This window comes from Dermacentor silvarum, chromosome 10, assembly GCF_013339745.2.
Source record: "Dermacentor silvarum isolate Dsil-2018 chromosome 10, BIME_Dsil_1.4, whole genome shotgun sequence".
NCBI lineage: Eukaryota > Metazoa > Arthropoda > Arachnida > Ixodida > Ixodidae > Dermacentor > Dermacentor silvarum.
This window is the reverse complement of record NC_051163.1, coordinates 64,312,051-64,325,950: the sequence shown is the minus strand read 5'-3', so window position 1 is coordinate 64,325,950 and position 13,900 is coordinate 64,312,051. Positions and strand designations below refer to the sequence as shown.

Genomic DNA, 13,900 nt, shown 5'->3' with positions numbered 1-13,900 from the left:
CTCTCGATTTAAAAAGCGGGTACTGGCAAATCGAGGTAGACAAACGCGACCGTCGGGGCTGGCTCGCGCAGGGAAGGAGCGCACGGTCTTCTTTGTTCTCTTGGGCTCGACCCACGCTTGCCCTCCACCCACTACCTACAGGTGGTATTATATAGCGCCGCGCGTCGCGCCGCTGCCAGTCAGTGCGGTAATTTCGGTAAGTTCTGTCGTGCGCTCCGATGAACGAATCTCAGACTTCGACTTCTTGGTCAGTAGCTGTGCCCGGCGCCTTAGGGCGCGAACGAGGCCGTCGCAATGCTATCGCATTATACGACGCAGGAATACCTAAGTGCCCTTCAGATTTATTTAATATATTTGTAACATCACATTTTCATTCTTCGCAGGTCGGCCTTGATGTGAACAGGTTCCCCAAGTTCGCCAGCGACACTGAATTCGTCCTGGCACTCTTCGCAGAAGAATCCGTTCTCTGCCTGCCAGGACAGGTACGCTGCACAGCGTGTGTCGGTATAGTACGCTATAGTCAGGCACTCCGGTCTTTCGTGTCACACCAATGTCAGATTTGGAACGAGAGACTGACTCCGCAAATGAAAAACAAGCAAGAGCGAAAGAGCGCGCAAGCCTATTTTAGGTTTACACGTGGTACTACAGCTCCAGTGCACTTTGCCAATTTTCACCCGGGATCCTCGAGTTCGGATTCTCTTCACCACCTTTCTTGAAGCAGGCTCAGCTGCTCCGCGAAATGATCTCGGCGTGACATGGACTCATGTGCGCGGCGCATCGGATCGGTAGTGGTGTCGATCCAGGACCGCTAGCGGTGGCGGTCACTCCAAATGTTCGTTTTAACCGAAGAGTACGTCTGAGGCGATTCGTCTTAGGCGGTTTTTTTTTTTGCATTAAGTCTATGTAGAACCAAACAGACGTTCCCATGTTGTTCGTTATATGCAAAAATTCGACTTAACCGAGTATGTCTTAACGAGAGTTCACCGTATTACAAAATGTGCCATTGGTCCTGCATCAATTTTCTACCAAGCAGTGTACTTTTTTTTTGTTCGGCACTTGTTTTTTAACAGTGGAGCTGTTTAAGCTTTTCGTTTCGCCGTGGAGCGTTACCAGAAAACTGCGCCTGCCGGTGATGTCACTGCGCGTTGCCTAGCAACGCCTCGCACAGCTGGTACGAGTCGTTGCTAAGTGACACCCTCTCCCAGGTTACCTTCGCCACAGCGCGAGACGCGGCCGACGTATCCGGCGTTTGTAGGCCACGCCTCGTCGGCGCGCCTCGCGGCGGACTATACAGTGCTGCCATTTCGCTGGCGTGGCGTCCACATGCCGACCGCGCGCGCGTCAACGCTGCGTCGGACTCTAAAGCGGCCTTTAGAAGACTGCGCGCCGACCCAAAGTATCATCCCGATACTCGGAGTCGGCTAAGTTTGGCTGAGAACCAGCCAAGCCAAACCAAGTTAAGCAAAGGAAAGCAAAGTTAAAGTTAGCAAAGGCCCACCAGCTTCGCGGTTTGCCCAGTCTTCGCACCAATTAGTGTGAAGCTGCCTCTAATTTTTTTGTATTCCGAAGATTGCCCTTAAGCATAATACATTTTGGGAAAGAAATACAAGGTGGCGTCACACGTATACGAACAAGTTTGCTTCGAGCATAAAGTCAAGCAAGAACCTGTAAAACTGCCCTTGTATCCAACGTCGCACGTCAGAGGTTTATCATCTCTAATCAGTTTCTCCTCACGTGTATTATTTTATATAAAATGATTGATGGCCATAACTAGTCCACACTTTATTATTCCTGTAGGCAGAATGTCAAAGAACTATTAATGATTTAAGCAACTTTCGGGCATGTCAGCATTACGGAAAAGTAGACGGGCAGTAAGAGATAAACCTAGAGTCTCTAATTTACATATAGTTATAGGCCACGGCGAAGACTAAGTTATTCAGTTGCCTGCGTGTGACTCAGGAAGTGGCAAGGCCCCGTTGCTTCGAAATATGATTTATGTTAAACAACCGGCACGTAGACACTGCTTACATATGAAAATTTCCGGCAGTAGCCATCTCACGATGAATGTCGCCGTTATTGCGTTTGGCATTAAAGTAATATAGCGACACACCGTATTGCCACCGCAGACACAGGAAGCGGCAATCTCGCTGCCAACCACAAAGCCAAATTATGCCACGACGCAGTGAATCACGTATATACTCGTGTAAGGGCCGCACCCGCAACTTAGGAGCCCAAAATCTGGACAGAGAAAAAACTCCAACAGAGAAGCAATCGCGGTCGGTGTCCAGCAGCCGCGCGCGCGCATCGGCGAATGTTGCCACGCTGCGCATTTCCGCGTGCCGCTACTAGGTGGCAAGAGCCGTCTAGTAGCAGCCCTTACACGAGACGGTTCGGTCCCGTCTAAGGGCCGCACCTTGTCAAAATTGTGAGAAAAAAAGTGCGACCCTTACCCGAGTCTATACGGCACTTAGTATCCTGGCTGCGACTTCCTTGCTATGGCTATCCATAAAGGGGGCGCGCTCGACGCCTAGATGTCTGTTGTGGATGAAGCGTTTCGGTTAAGTAGCCTTCAGATGTGTACAAGGCTGCGTAATCCCTGCGTCACCTACGCATTCATTCCGTGGAAGTGGCCTAGAGTGAGAACATAACGACGTGACCCAAGTTGCCTACTAGGCCAGACAGTACCAGCAGCAAGTTGTCTATTCGACTTATCATCATATGTGCCAGTTTCGCATGCCATGTGTGGCCTCAGTAGAGGCGATCGGGCGCGGTTCCAGCAGCCGCGACTGGACATGACGAAATTCGGGAGTTGATGGCACTTTGAATTCCGGTGAAGCTAACTAAAGCGCAAAATGAAATTAAATAGCTGTCCCTTTTAAACTGAAATGTCGAATAAAGGAGGTGGAACATAAAAATTTGACTAAAAGATGGCTTTCCACTGGTGTGTACTTGTGGAAGATGCATTTGGTGTTCTGTTAATTCAGCTACGTTGGCCGCTGCCCTTTTATACGAAAGCTTTGCTTGCACTGCTTCCCACAATTCGTCGGATACGCATGATATTGCTTTTCTTCTCTTTTTTCTTTTTTTCCAGTGTTTCGACTACCCCAACTACTTCCGCATTATGCTGACAGTGCCAGAGGAAATGCTGGTCGAGGCCCTCGACCGAATAGTAGCCTTCTGCAAGACTCACTACACTCGCTAGAACCGGCTAGCGCAACGTCAAATTCAGCCTCCCGATCTCATCGTAGGTGGCGCTACAGTCGCCAGGGAGGCTGGAGCACGACGTACCCGCCATAAGTGCGTGGGTGCAGAAGTAGTTGCGACGGCAGCAGACGGCAGAATGTGCTGCGAAGCATCGGTTTGCATCGGCAAGAAGAATGTTAGCATTTATCCAGGCGACATTGCGGCCGCGTCCACGAAATTTTCACGAGGCCCATCTAAGGAAGAAAAGGGAGCAGTGCCGTTTATTTTAAACAAGCACAACGTTCTTTAGGGGTAATAAATTTTACGTTTGAAGATTAAAGAAAGAAGAAAAGGTGTCGTTACTGCGCAGAACATCAGCTTCCAATAAAAAAATAAAGAAAAAAACTTTTATGACGTCGATAAATGCCATATCAGGGGGAGACCGCTTAGGGTTATCTATACCGTGCATCCAATGCACCTGCATCAGTGTTTTGTTGCGTTCCGCCCCCATCGGAATGCGGCAGCGTGCATCGGCCTGGCATTGAACCCGCGATCTCATGATCAGCACAGAAATGCCTTAAAACTAATGACACAAGTATACGCAGCTAAGTGCCGCATAACAGCTGGCGATGCAACGGAAAATAGGTGTAATTTTAAGAAGTAGAAAGAAAGCAGTGAATATTAGAGAGCAGAGAGTCTTTAGGTGATTACCTATGATTGAGGCATACGTGGAGTTGAGCAGGTCTTGGTAATTAGTGGAATTGCTTCATAAAACAGCGCTCGGGAAAACGGACCACGACGGCACACGCCGGGGGCTGCCACCAGTGCTTACAAACACGAAAGGCACATCAATGTTGTAGAACATATGTCATATCTTTCAAAAACGCCCATCAGGCACGAGCACCACGCATTTTCTTGTGATCAATTTCTTGTGAATGGCTATGTGATCAATTTCTTTGGTTGAGATCTTGATAGGTGGTGTGCTAGTGCAGCTAGCGGCTTAATTTACTGCGGGGACCGAAATTGGTCTCGTGCAGCGAGCTCGCACGGCAGCTGAGGCCGTGCGTGCTCGACCCTGCTAAGCCCAGTCAAGAATGTCCAAGAAGCCCGGACGGACCACCACAAAAGACCCTGAGACCAATAAATGTTTTTGATGATCATGATTAATTTATTGCATGCAAAATACAATCACGGCCGCGGCGGCCTCATTTCCATGGAGTCGAAAATGCAAAAACGTCCGTGTGCTTGCGTTGTAGTGCACGTTAAAGAACCCCCAGGTGGTCAAAATTAATTCCGGAGCCTTATACTACGGCGTGCCTCATAATCAGAACTGGTTTTGGCACATAAAGCCACAGAGAGAAGAAAGAATAATCTGCATTTTCCAGCCCTAAAATTGCCCTGCACACGTGCGCTGCATGCATTCAACCGCGGCTGTTGTTGGTGTCGTCGTCGACGCGTCATTGTTGTTGCCATCGTTGATGTCATCATCGTCGTTGTTGTGAATGCCATGGTTGTTGTTGTTTTTGTCGTCGTCGGGGTTGCCATGGTTGTCGCCGTCGATGTCGTAGTGGTTGTTGTTAAGGAAGATAGCTACAGAATTAGTTCAGGCCAGGCAGACGTTTACAGGATAATTTCTACTAACTCAGTGCATAGAGATTTCAGTAGCTCAGAATATATCTTTAGCTATATCATTTCTAGATATTAAAGGAGCCGGTGACAACGCAGACAGGGAATTGTTGTGGGATATTGTGAAGCATGAAGGCATAGATGACGATTCTCGTGGACCTGCTGAGATATATACAGGGTGTTTCAGCGAACACTTTCAAAAAATCCTAAAGGTAGGTTTTTTGAGAAAAATAGGAATTACTTTAAGGAGCAAGCTTTCAGGTTCGGGGGACCTAAGAAATTATGAGAAACGTGCGAATCACATAGGTAATTAACTAAAATTGCCTAACGAAATTTTTAATTAGCGACGTTTGGCGGTTATTGCCAATGGCGAGTTTGTAGCTACGGAGACGACGATGCCGTATAAGTTTTTAAAGCAAAGAAAAAGTCACTCTGTAAAGCCCTACAGCCCGCGAAAATCAAGTATTTTTTCCCTCGTGAAACCGAAACGCGGCGAACATGGTGCGCCGGAAATCTGGTGCAAACGCAACGTCCGCTGATGACATGTTGCGGTGACTGCGGCGCCCAATTCGAAATGTCTGTGATGATTCCCCAGGCTAGGGAGCCTCAACGCTCAGCTTAGACCACGGCTGGCGTTATCTTTTCTTTCGTTGGTATAGGCGCAAGCAAGATTCTAGCCATCGCCCACTACACGGTCACCCGCTTTGGGAGCCCTGGTAGGCGGTGCCGGCAGGTTTGGTATTTCTTTCTTGTCTTGACCACTTCTGACGTCGCTACCTGACGAGCTAGATGTGAGGCGTCACCTTCCGTTCATTCACTCGTTAGGTTCATCTGCTGTTTTTTTATATAATCGCTGCGTGTTCGGAAGCGCATGAGGCAAAGAAAAGGTTTGTTTGCGGAGCAAGGAGGACGTTCGCGGCAGTGGCTGCATGCTGTTAGTTCTTGTGGCTTGTAGCGCCAGTTTTACAAACACGTTGACGTTTCCCTTTAATGTGCGTGTTTTCGGGGTTCGCGTGTGACATAGCCATTGCATTACCACTAGACTACCATTGCATTACCAGTACGTTTCAGGATGAAGGTTTCAACGCCGCAGCGTTAATATTGTGCAAATGGCCGCGCCAGCGCAACTCCAGTACTCCGTTGCCGAGAAAGTGGGCATTGTGCTGGCTTATGTGAGCGCGCAAAAGGACGCGGAGCTCGCATCGAGGCTGTATGCTGCCCAACATCCTGGCTGTCGTGTGCCAGCTCGCCCCACATTCGTATCGATATTTAATCGGTTTAGGACCACTGGATCAGTCCATGCACAGAAAAGGAAGCGACCAGCCAGTGCAACCGATGATTTTGACAGCGATGTACTGGCATACGTCGCTGTCAGGGCGGAAGCAAGCGTCAGGGAAATTGCCAGTGCATATGGAGCAAGCCCAGCTTCAGTTTGGAGGTCACTTTCAAGACACAGCTACCACCCATATCATGCGTGTCTTCACCAAGAGCTGAGACCAAGCGACTTTCAAAAACGGCTCGATTTTTGCAACTGGTGCCTTATTCAATGCGACGAAGATCCTGAATTTCTAAACAGAGTGCTTTGGACTGACGAGGCCCAATTATTTAGGGATTCGAATGTCAATTTGCACAACGCACATTATTGGTGCGATCAGAATCCCCACTGGCTTCGTGAGCATGCATAAGCACCAGGTAAGGTGGTCAGTGAACGTATGGTGTGGCATTTACAACGGCCCTATTGTTGGTCCTTACTTCATTGACGGAAACCTTACTGAAAAGAAGTACGTAGAGTGCGTTTTGAAGGGCGTCGTCTCCGAGTTTGCCTCAGAGTTACCACTGGCTGCGCTGAAAAAAATGTAGTTCCAGCACGACGGAGCCCCGCCGCATTTTTCTTCACCGGCTCGTAAATTCATTAACGAGTCCTTTCCGAACCAGTGGATTGGGCGTGGTCGAAGCACACCCTGGCCGCCTAGGTCACCCAATTTGTCACCCTTGGACTTTTTTCTCTGGGGATATGTTAAAAATGAGGTTTTCAAGACGGAACCAGCCAACGTCGAGGATAGGAAGCAACGTGTGAGAAGCTCCCTCGACAACATTTCCAGACAGACGATTTTATCTACTATGAACTCCATGAAAGAGCGCCTTCATCTGTGCATCGCAATGCACGGAAAACAATTTGAGCACATCATTTAAATATTTTGTGTTGTCCAAAATGATATTACTCTCGTGGAGAGTCCGAATAGGCCTACAACCGAATGAAAGATAGTAATAAACTATGTTTGTCCATTAATGTTTGTTATATTACTCAAAACTGCTAAACATAGTATGAAGTCAAGATTTCCTAATCCTCGGCCAGCACTTACAACAAATGGGACGGTAGCTGGTACGAAACAACGTCGCGCTACAATGCCGAGAAGCTGCCAGCTACGGTTCCCTCGTTTATTTTAGCTGTGAAGCCCATACCATGTAAAAATAACTCTCGTCACGATATCGGCACCGCTAAAGAAACTCTGCACTGTCACAAAAGCGTGGCTTTATTCTTTCAACGAAGCTAGCGTAATGTGAATGGAAATTAAAGGACTGCTTCCGGAGGCAACCGCACGGGCAGAGCGTCAGGCCAGCGCCCAACAGCATCTTAAGATCGACAACTGCGTAGTGGGCGATGGCTAGAATCTTGCTTGCGCCTACCAACGAAAGAAAAGATAACGCCAGCCGTGGTCTAAGCTGAGCGTTTAGGCTCCCTAGCCTCGGGAATCATCACAGACATTTCGAATTGGGCGCCGCAGTCACCGCAACACGTCATCAGCGGACGTTGCGTTTGCACCAGATTTCCGGCGCACCATGTTCGCCGCGTTTCGGTTTCACGAGGGAAAAAATACTTGATTTTCGCGGGCTGTAGGGCTTTACAGAGTGACTTTTTCTTTGCTTTAAAAACTTATACGGCATCGTCGTCTCCGTAGCTACAAACTCGCCATTGGCAATAACCGCCAAACGTCGCTAATTAAAAAGTTCGTTAGGCAATTTTAGTTAATTACCTATGTAATTCGCATGTTTCTCATACTTTCTGACGTCCGCCGAACCTGAAAGCTTCCTCCTTAAGATAATTCGTATTTTTCTCAAAAAACCTACCTTTAGGATTTTTTGAAAGTGTTCGCTGAAACACCCTGTATATACTTTTTAAAAGGAAGGAGGATGTAGGAAAAGAAGATTATTTGCAGGTCGGAGATTTTACTGCGTCAATTTTTCCGCCAAAGTTGGGTCTAAAAAAAGTCCACCCTTTGATCGCCATGCTCCCGCTTTAAATTGTAATATGAACGACCATGCTACACTTTTAAGCAGTTGTGCGGCAATACATAGCGATTGAAAAGGTGAGCACTGCTGTGCACACCGCTAGCCATTTCATCTCACTTTTGATTGTCATATAACCATAGCCATGAACAGTGATGGAACACGAGCCAATAAACTTGGCGCGAATGTAAATTTAAATACGCTGGTCTAATGACTATCAAGAATACCGTAATACACTGCAACTAGACGCTTTATTTAAAAAACAGGAGTTGGTGAACCCGCCAGGAAAACGCTCATGTGCAATCATAAGCTCACATGGAATATGCCATTTTTTGTTGCTTTATTCGAGTTCATTATAATGGAGTAGGTTTGTCAGTCTACAATTTAGGCATCCGTGTTTTGCAATATGAGCAAATTTGGACTCTGTGTATTTTTGTTTCATCTCGCAGGGTGTTAAGCACACTGCATGTACAGGCTAGACAATGGAGTTTTTATTTCTCGTCAGATTGGGATATGATACGGGTTTGTCCGAGAAGTAGTAGGACTGATTTTTCCCGCCAAGATGTCGTCAAGAAGGGGGATGTTACTGCGCTGGTTGGGTGGTTGGGGTCTTAGGCACGAGCGCACCAGTTGCCAGTCGTATCCAAGCCTTCACGGAATGTACATCGAGCTTAAGGTGAACCCCTTTCAAGGTGCCTTGTCATCTGCACAAAGAATCGTTTGTTAGAGCAGCGTTACGCGGTGAAGTTTTGCGTCAAACTGGGTAAAACTGCGAGTGTGACCTGTGACATGCTTAAGACTACTTATAGGAGTGATTCCGTGGGTCAATCAAGTGTTTTTGAGCGGCACAAATTGTTTCGGGGGGGAAGAGAGCAAGTTGAAGGTGAGCAACGGTCAGGACGCCCTTCAACGGCAAAAAAGTGACGAAAACTTAGTGAAAGTGCGAAATCGATCGTTTGAACTCTGACCGCAGATCGAATGTGCGGATCGTATCAGAACAATTAAGCTTGCCAGAAACTGTTGTGCACGAAATTGTTACCGAAAACTTCAGACTGAAAAATGTTTATGGCAAACTTGGTGCCCAGGTGTCGAAGGTGTTAACCGATGAAGAAAAACAAAGACGTCTTGTGATTTGTCAAGAACTTCTTGATTGTGCTCGTGGTGATCCTAATTTTCTCGACAGTGTTATCACCGGAGACGAGTCGTGGCTTTTTAGCACGACCCCGCGACAAAGCGACAAAGTTTTCAATGGCACATTCCCGCCTTACCTCGTCCGAATGAGCAAATCGAAAATGAAATTTCTGTTGATAATCTTTTTTGACTGCAAAGGAATGGTTCACAGAGAGGTTCTACCGCCTGGTCAGACTGTGAATGCTGCATTCTACGTGGCAGTACTTGAAAGACTCAGAAAAGAAGTCGCCCGCGTCCATTCAGCAATCGCTGGGTCATGGAGGCTCCATCACGACACTGCGCCGAGCCGCACAGCCTTTACTGTCACGGGCTTCCTAACCAAACATAGCACCACAAAGCTCTCCATCCGCCCTACAGCCCAGATGATGATGATGATAATGATGTACAACTCAGTACAAATGCTGCTCCTTCAGACTTCTTCCTCTTCCCCCGATTGAAAAGGTTCTTGAAATGACGGCACCACGGCTCGGTCGAGCCCATTCAAGAGGCCGTAACGAGAGAGCTGAAAAGCACCCCAGTTTCAGCGCCCCAGGGAGCCTTCAGTGATTGGCAGAGTCACTGGAAACGCTGTGTTGATGCAGAAGGGGCATATTTTGAAAAGTATTAGCCGATGTGTCCAAATTGTGATTAACTTTAATTCAGTCCTACTACTTTTCCGACAAACCCTGCACGCTTGCTTGTTCACGTAAATTTGCAGTGAACCAACCTAGCGCTAGTAAGAGATACAAAGCTTTAAACACGAGGGTTCAGCCACTTCTGAAAATGACATTTAAAAAATGGGCTGCGAGTATAGAATTTTCTGCGTTCTGTTATTTTTTTCACATCCCTCTCACCGACGTTGCAAAATTTTGCAGCATCGTAGGCTAAAAGTATTTATCTAAGGAAAATGGGCACTTGAATATCTAAGCTTACTTAGTTGCACAAATTGTGCGGTAGACTACGACATCATATTCAACTCGCTTCAACAGACAGTAAAGAAAAATTGTGAGAACCAGTAGCGAGTTTCACTATGCCTTAACACACAAACTAGTTTGTGGATCAATGTTCCATAATTCATTTGCTACCCCTTTATTTCAATACTCAAAGAACTTGTTTAAATGTTGTTTTTAATTTTTGTTTTGCCATTAAAATGATCATGCACAAACAGTGCAAAGCAGCACATCTATTACGCTTGCCGAAAACCTACATATTTTTGTGCAGCAACAAAATATTTTAAACTACTCTACCTTCAGGCGCGTCTTCTGCTCTTCAATATTGTAAGCAGCTGTGCTGAAACTCATTTCAATGGTTCTTCTTGTGGCTGCCATATGAATGATACTTTGGACAACTGAAGACAGTCTAGGGAATTTTTTGTAGCGAGTCTCTCACCATTCGAACAGTTTGTGACATCTTCGACGCCATTGCAATACAAATATCTTATAATTCTTCGTCATTTCGATCCGACTCTCGGATGACTTGCCTATCCTGAATTTCGTCCTTCGCCGCCGACCCACACCACGCAAATGCGCATTCCCTTGTTGACGAGCAGCACTGCTGTGAATGTCACGGCGACACCTCCATTCTAAGGCAGGGTAGCCGTCTCTAAAAAAAACGTCGCAGTTTCGCCCGAAAGGCGAAATATCGATTGCCATTGCAAATTAGTAGACAGCTATGCGAAGTAAAGACAGTAGTTTTATCGGCCGCTTAAAGTTGTAAACATTGGCTTACTAACTAAATTAACAAGCACGGTGTCACGCGCACACAGATATACATGAACACATCTCGCTCGATGACCGCGGAAACTCGCTTGTCAAAACGCTGGAGTGATCAAGCGTGGCGGCAGCAGCGAGCGAATTGACGTTCGTGCATTCTCTGACTTCAACGCGAAGTAAACGTCGAAAGCACAACGCATAACGCTCTGACCAGAGAGGAAGCCGTAATACGGTGGGGCCGCTGTCAAACTCACTGCGCCACCTCCATTCTAAGGTCGGGCAGCCATCTCTAAAAAAATTTATTCCCAGGTTTTACGCGGCAAAACCACGATATCTAAGAGGCACGCTGTAGTGGAGGAGTCAGAATTATTCTGACTACCTGGAGTTCTTTAACGTGAACCCGATTACGGCACACGGGTGTTCTTACATTTCACCTCCATCGAAATGCGGCCGCCGATGCAGGGATTTGAACCCGCAACCTCGGGCTTAGCAGTGCAACGCCAAAGCCACTACGCCACGACGGCGGGTCGTCCGCCTCACGCCTGAGCACGATCACCTCAAGAAATCCGGTCTTACTAAACTGTGAGAGAGAGAGATAGAGAAAGCACTTTATTCGCACCCGTCATAGAGTATGGGCGAACGGGGTGAGACGCAGCTCCCCCTTTCACCGTCTACCTCCCCCCTAGACGTCAGCGTAATCAGTTGGCTTCCGGCGGCGGCCTGGGCTTGACAGATGACTTGTTTTTGAGCTTGTTCTTCCTGGCTATGGATGGAAGATTCCCATGACTCTTGGTTCCCATCTAGACCGTTTAGCGCTGGGCAAGCCCAGAGCATGTGATTTGGGATCGCGTCATCGTGACCAGCGTCCGGTTCTCCTCCGCCAAACTCGTTGACTCTTTCTGCCGAGCATTCCTTAGGGTTAGCAACGAGTCTTCGGTGGCGACGGGCATACTGAATCCTGGATCCCACTTCTGAATTATGCTGTCTTGTCGTCGGTGATGCAGACACAAGTTGTAGTAGAAAACAGTGATTTAATGGAAGAATAAAAGTTACATGCTCGTAGTCGCACAGGCTGACTTTGCCACACAGGCGAGCACTACGCCACACAGGCGAACTCCCACGAACATAGACACACGTCTTCTTCCTTCAACAACCAGGCGACAACTGCTACGTGGGTCCGAATTTCAGTTAAGCCCACTAACACACTACGTAAAGAGCGCTTCCCGAGGGAGGGCGCCAGCGATATGCTAACAACTGTAAGACGATGATGGAGAGATGACGACAGCAAAGCAGCGATTTTATGGCGTAAATGGCGGGACAACAACGGTATGGCGAGAATCAGAAGATGAATCTAGATTGACGATGGGCCAGCCCGGGCCCGTGCAGTGTTCTAAGCTGGACTTCATCGTATTCACTTCGTACTGTTGAAAACCAATCGACATTACCATCATCTCGCCATTCGATCTCGCTTGTGTGCCTTCTCTTGTCTTGCCCCGCGTGTCAAAGACACTGCTCTCTTTTGCTGGCGGCGCAGTGCTGCAGCAGAGAAGGCGCAGGATGACAGGGAGGAGTTCTTGGAACGCTCCGCCGTCCCTGTACGCCACCACCGCCAACAACCCGACCGCCGGCTTCGTCGAGAGAGTGGACCTGATCCCCAACTGCCAAGAAAAAGGTCATCCCCCTCTCGATCGGCGACCCCACCGTGTTCGGCAACTTGTTGCCGTGCGAGGAAATTCTCGCACCCGTCGTGCCCAGCCTCCGGAACCCGAAGAATTACGGCTACATACCCAGCACAGGTGAGCGAAGAACGTTCGTGTACGTTAATATCACTACATGCACGACGTCGTGCAGGTCAACCAGAAATAGCTATTTGTACGACGCGACAGCCACGCCATGACCGGCGCGCGTGAACAGTGCGCGTGAACGGTGCGCGAAAGGATTGCATTGGTTTTGGTTAAGTCAGGTCAGGTCAGGTCTCGTACACGGGGTGCGCTGGTCGGCTGAAACAAAGCCCAGACGCGCGTCCGCAAGCGTCTGGGCGCAAGCGTCTGCGCTTGCGTCCGCGCGCCTCCGCAAGCGTACGCGCGCAAGCTCGCGTCCCGCGGCCACGCATGCGTAGATGGTACGGTACGGCTCGTACGCGTTGAAACGCGGCGCGATCTCGGTGAACAGCTCTTCTCTGGCATTGCGAGCTTGGGCTGCTTCGCGTCGGCGCGCCTGGCTACGCATCTACGGCGCGGTACATTCAACTCTCAGTGAAGCTGATTTATATCATGCAAGAAAGTGCTTCTTTTTTTCTTTTTGAGCGGATCTTACAGCTCTAAAAATATAGCAATTACGTTTATAGATATCGAAGCATTATGAGATACTGTCAATAACCAAGTATGCAGGGGCGTCTGGCAAAGCGCTTATGAGCGAGCCCAGTGAGCGCTAGCTGTCGCGCGTCTTTGTGGATGCAAACCGCCATTCTTGTCGAGGCGCGGCAGGCGCTAGGCGCGTAGACGCGAGCTTGCGCGCGTCCGCAAGCGTACCTGTGGTCTGGGCTTTAGATCACCCCAGCCACGTCAGAAACACCTCTGCAGGCCTGAAAATACGCTTCTTAATCGTGTCAACGTTCGTATGAATTACGGTTGGGAATAAGTGTTATCACCACTTGAGGAATGAGTTTAGCGCGAAAGCTTTAGGTTAGGTTAAGTCATGTCAGATCAGGTTAGGTCGGGTCAGGTCTCGTACACGGGGTGCGCTAGTCGACCGAAACGAGGGCCTAAATCACCCCACCCACGCCAGAAACAGCTCTGCAGGCATGCAAATATGCTTCTTAAACATCTCAGTGTTCGTATGAGTTGCGGTCAGCAATTACTGTTATCACCACTTCGGGACTTTGTTAAGCACCCTCTACAAACGCGCATGTTCCCACCTGC

At 48.4% G+C, this 13,900-nt stretch overlaps 1 protein-coding gene across 4 annotated transcripts in view; it reads left to right on the top strand.

Moving 5' to 3' along the window:
- LOC119465871 (tyrosine aminotransferase) overlaps positions 1 to 13,900 on the top strand; it is an 84,167-nt gene that overhangs the window by 41,259 nt on the left and 29,008 nt on the right. Inside the window, exons 10-11 of one of the 4 annotated variants that reach the window (XM_037726348.2) lie at positions 384 to 482; positions 3,092 to 3,509. The exons of 2 other annotated variants lie outside the window; for them this stretch is intronic. In XM_037726348.2, the coding sequence (XP_037582276.1) occupies positions 384 to 482; positions 3,092 to 3,202 (210 nt within the window). In that variant the 3' untranslated portion in view covers positions 3,203 to 3,509. Of the gene's footprint in view, positions 1 to 383; positions 483 to 3,091; positions 3,510 to 13,900 lie in introns of those variants that run through there. One more of the 4 variants, XM_049657110.1, reaches the window with a different exon arrangement.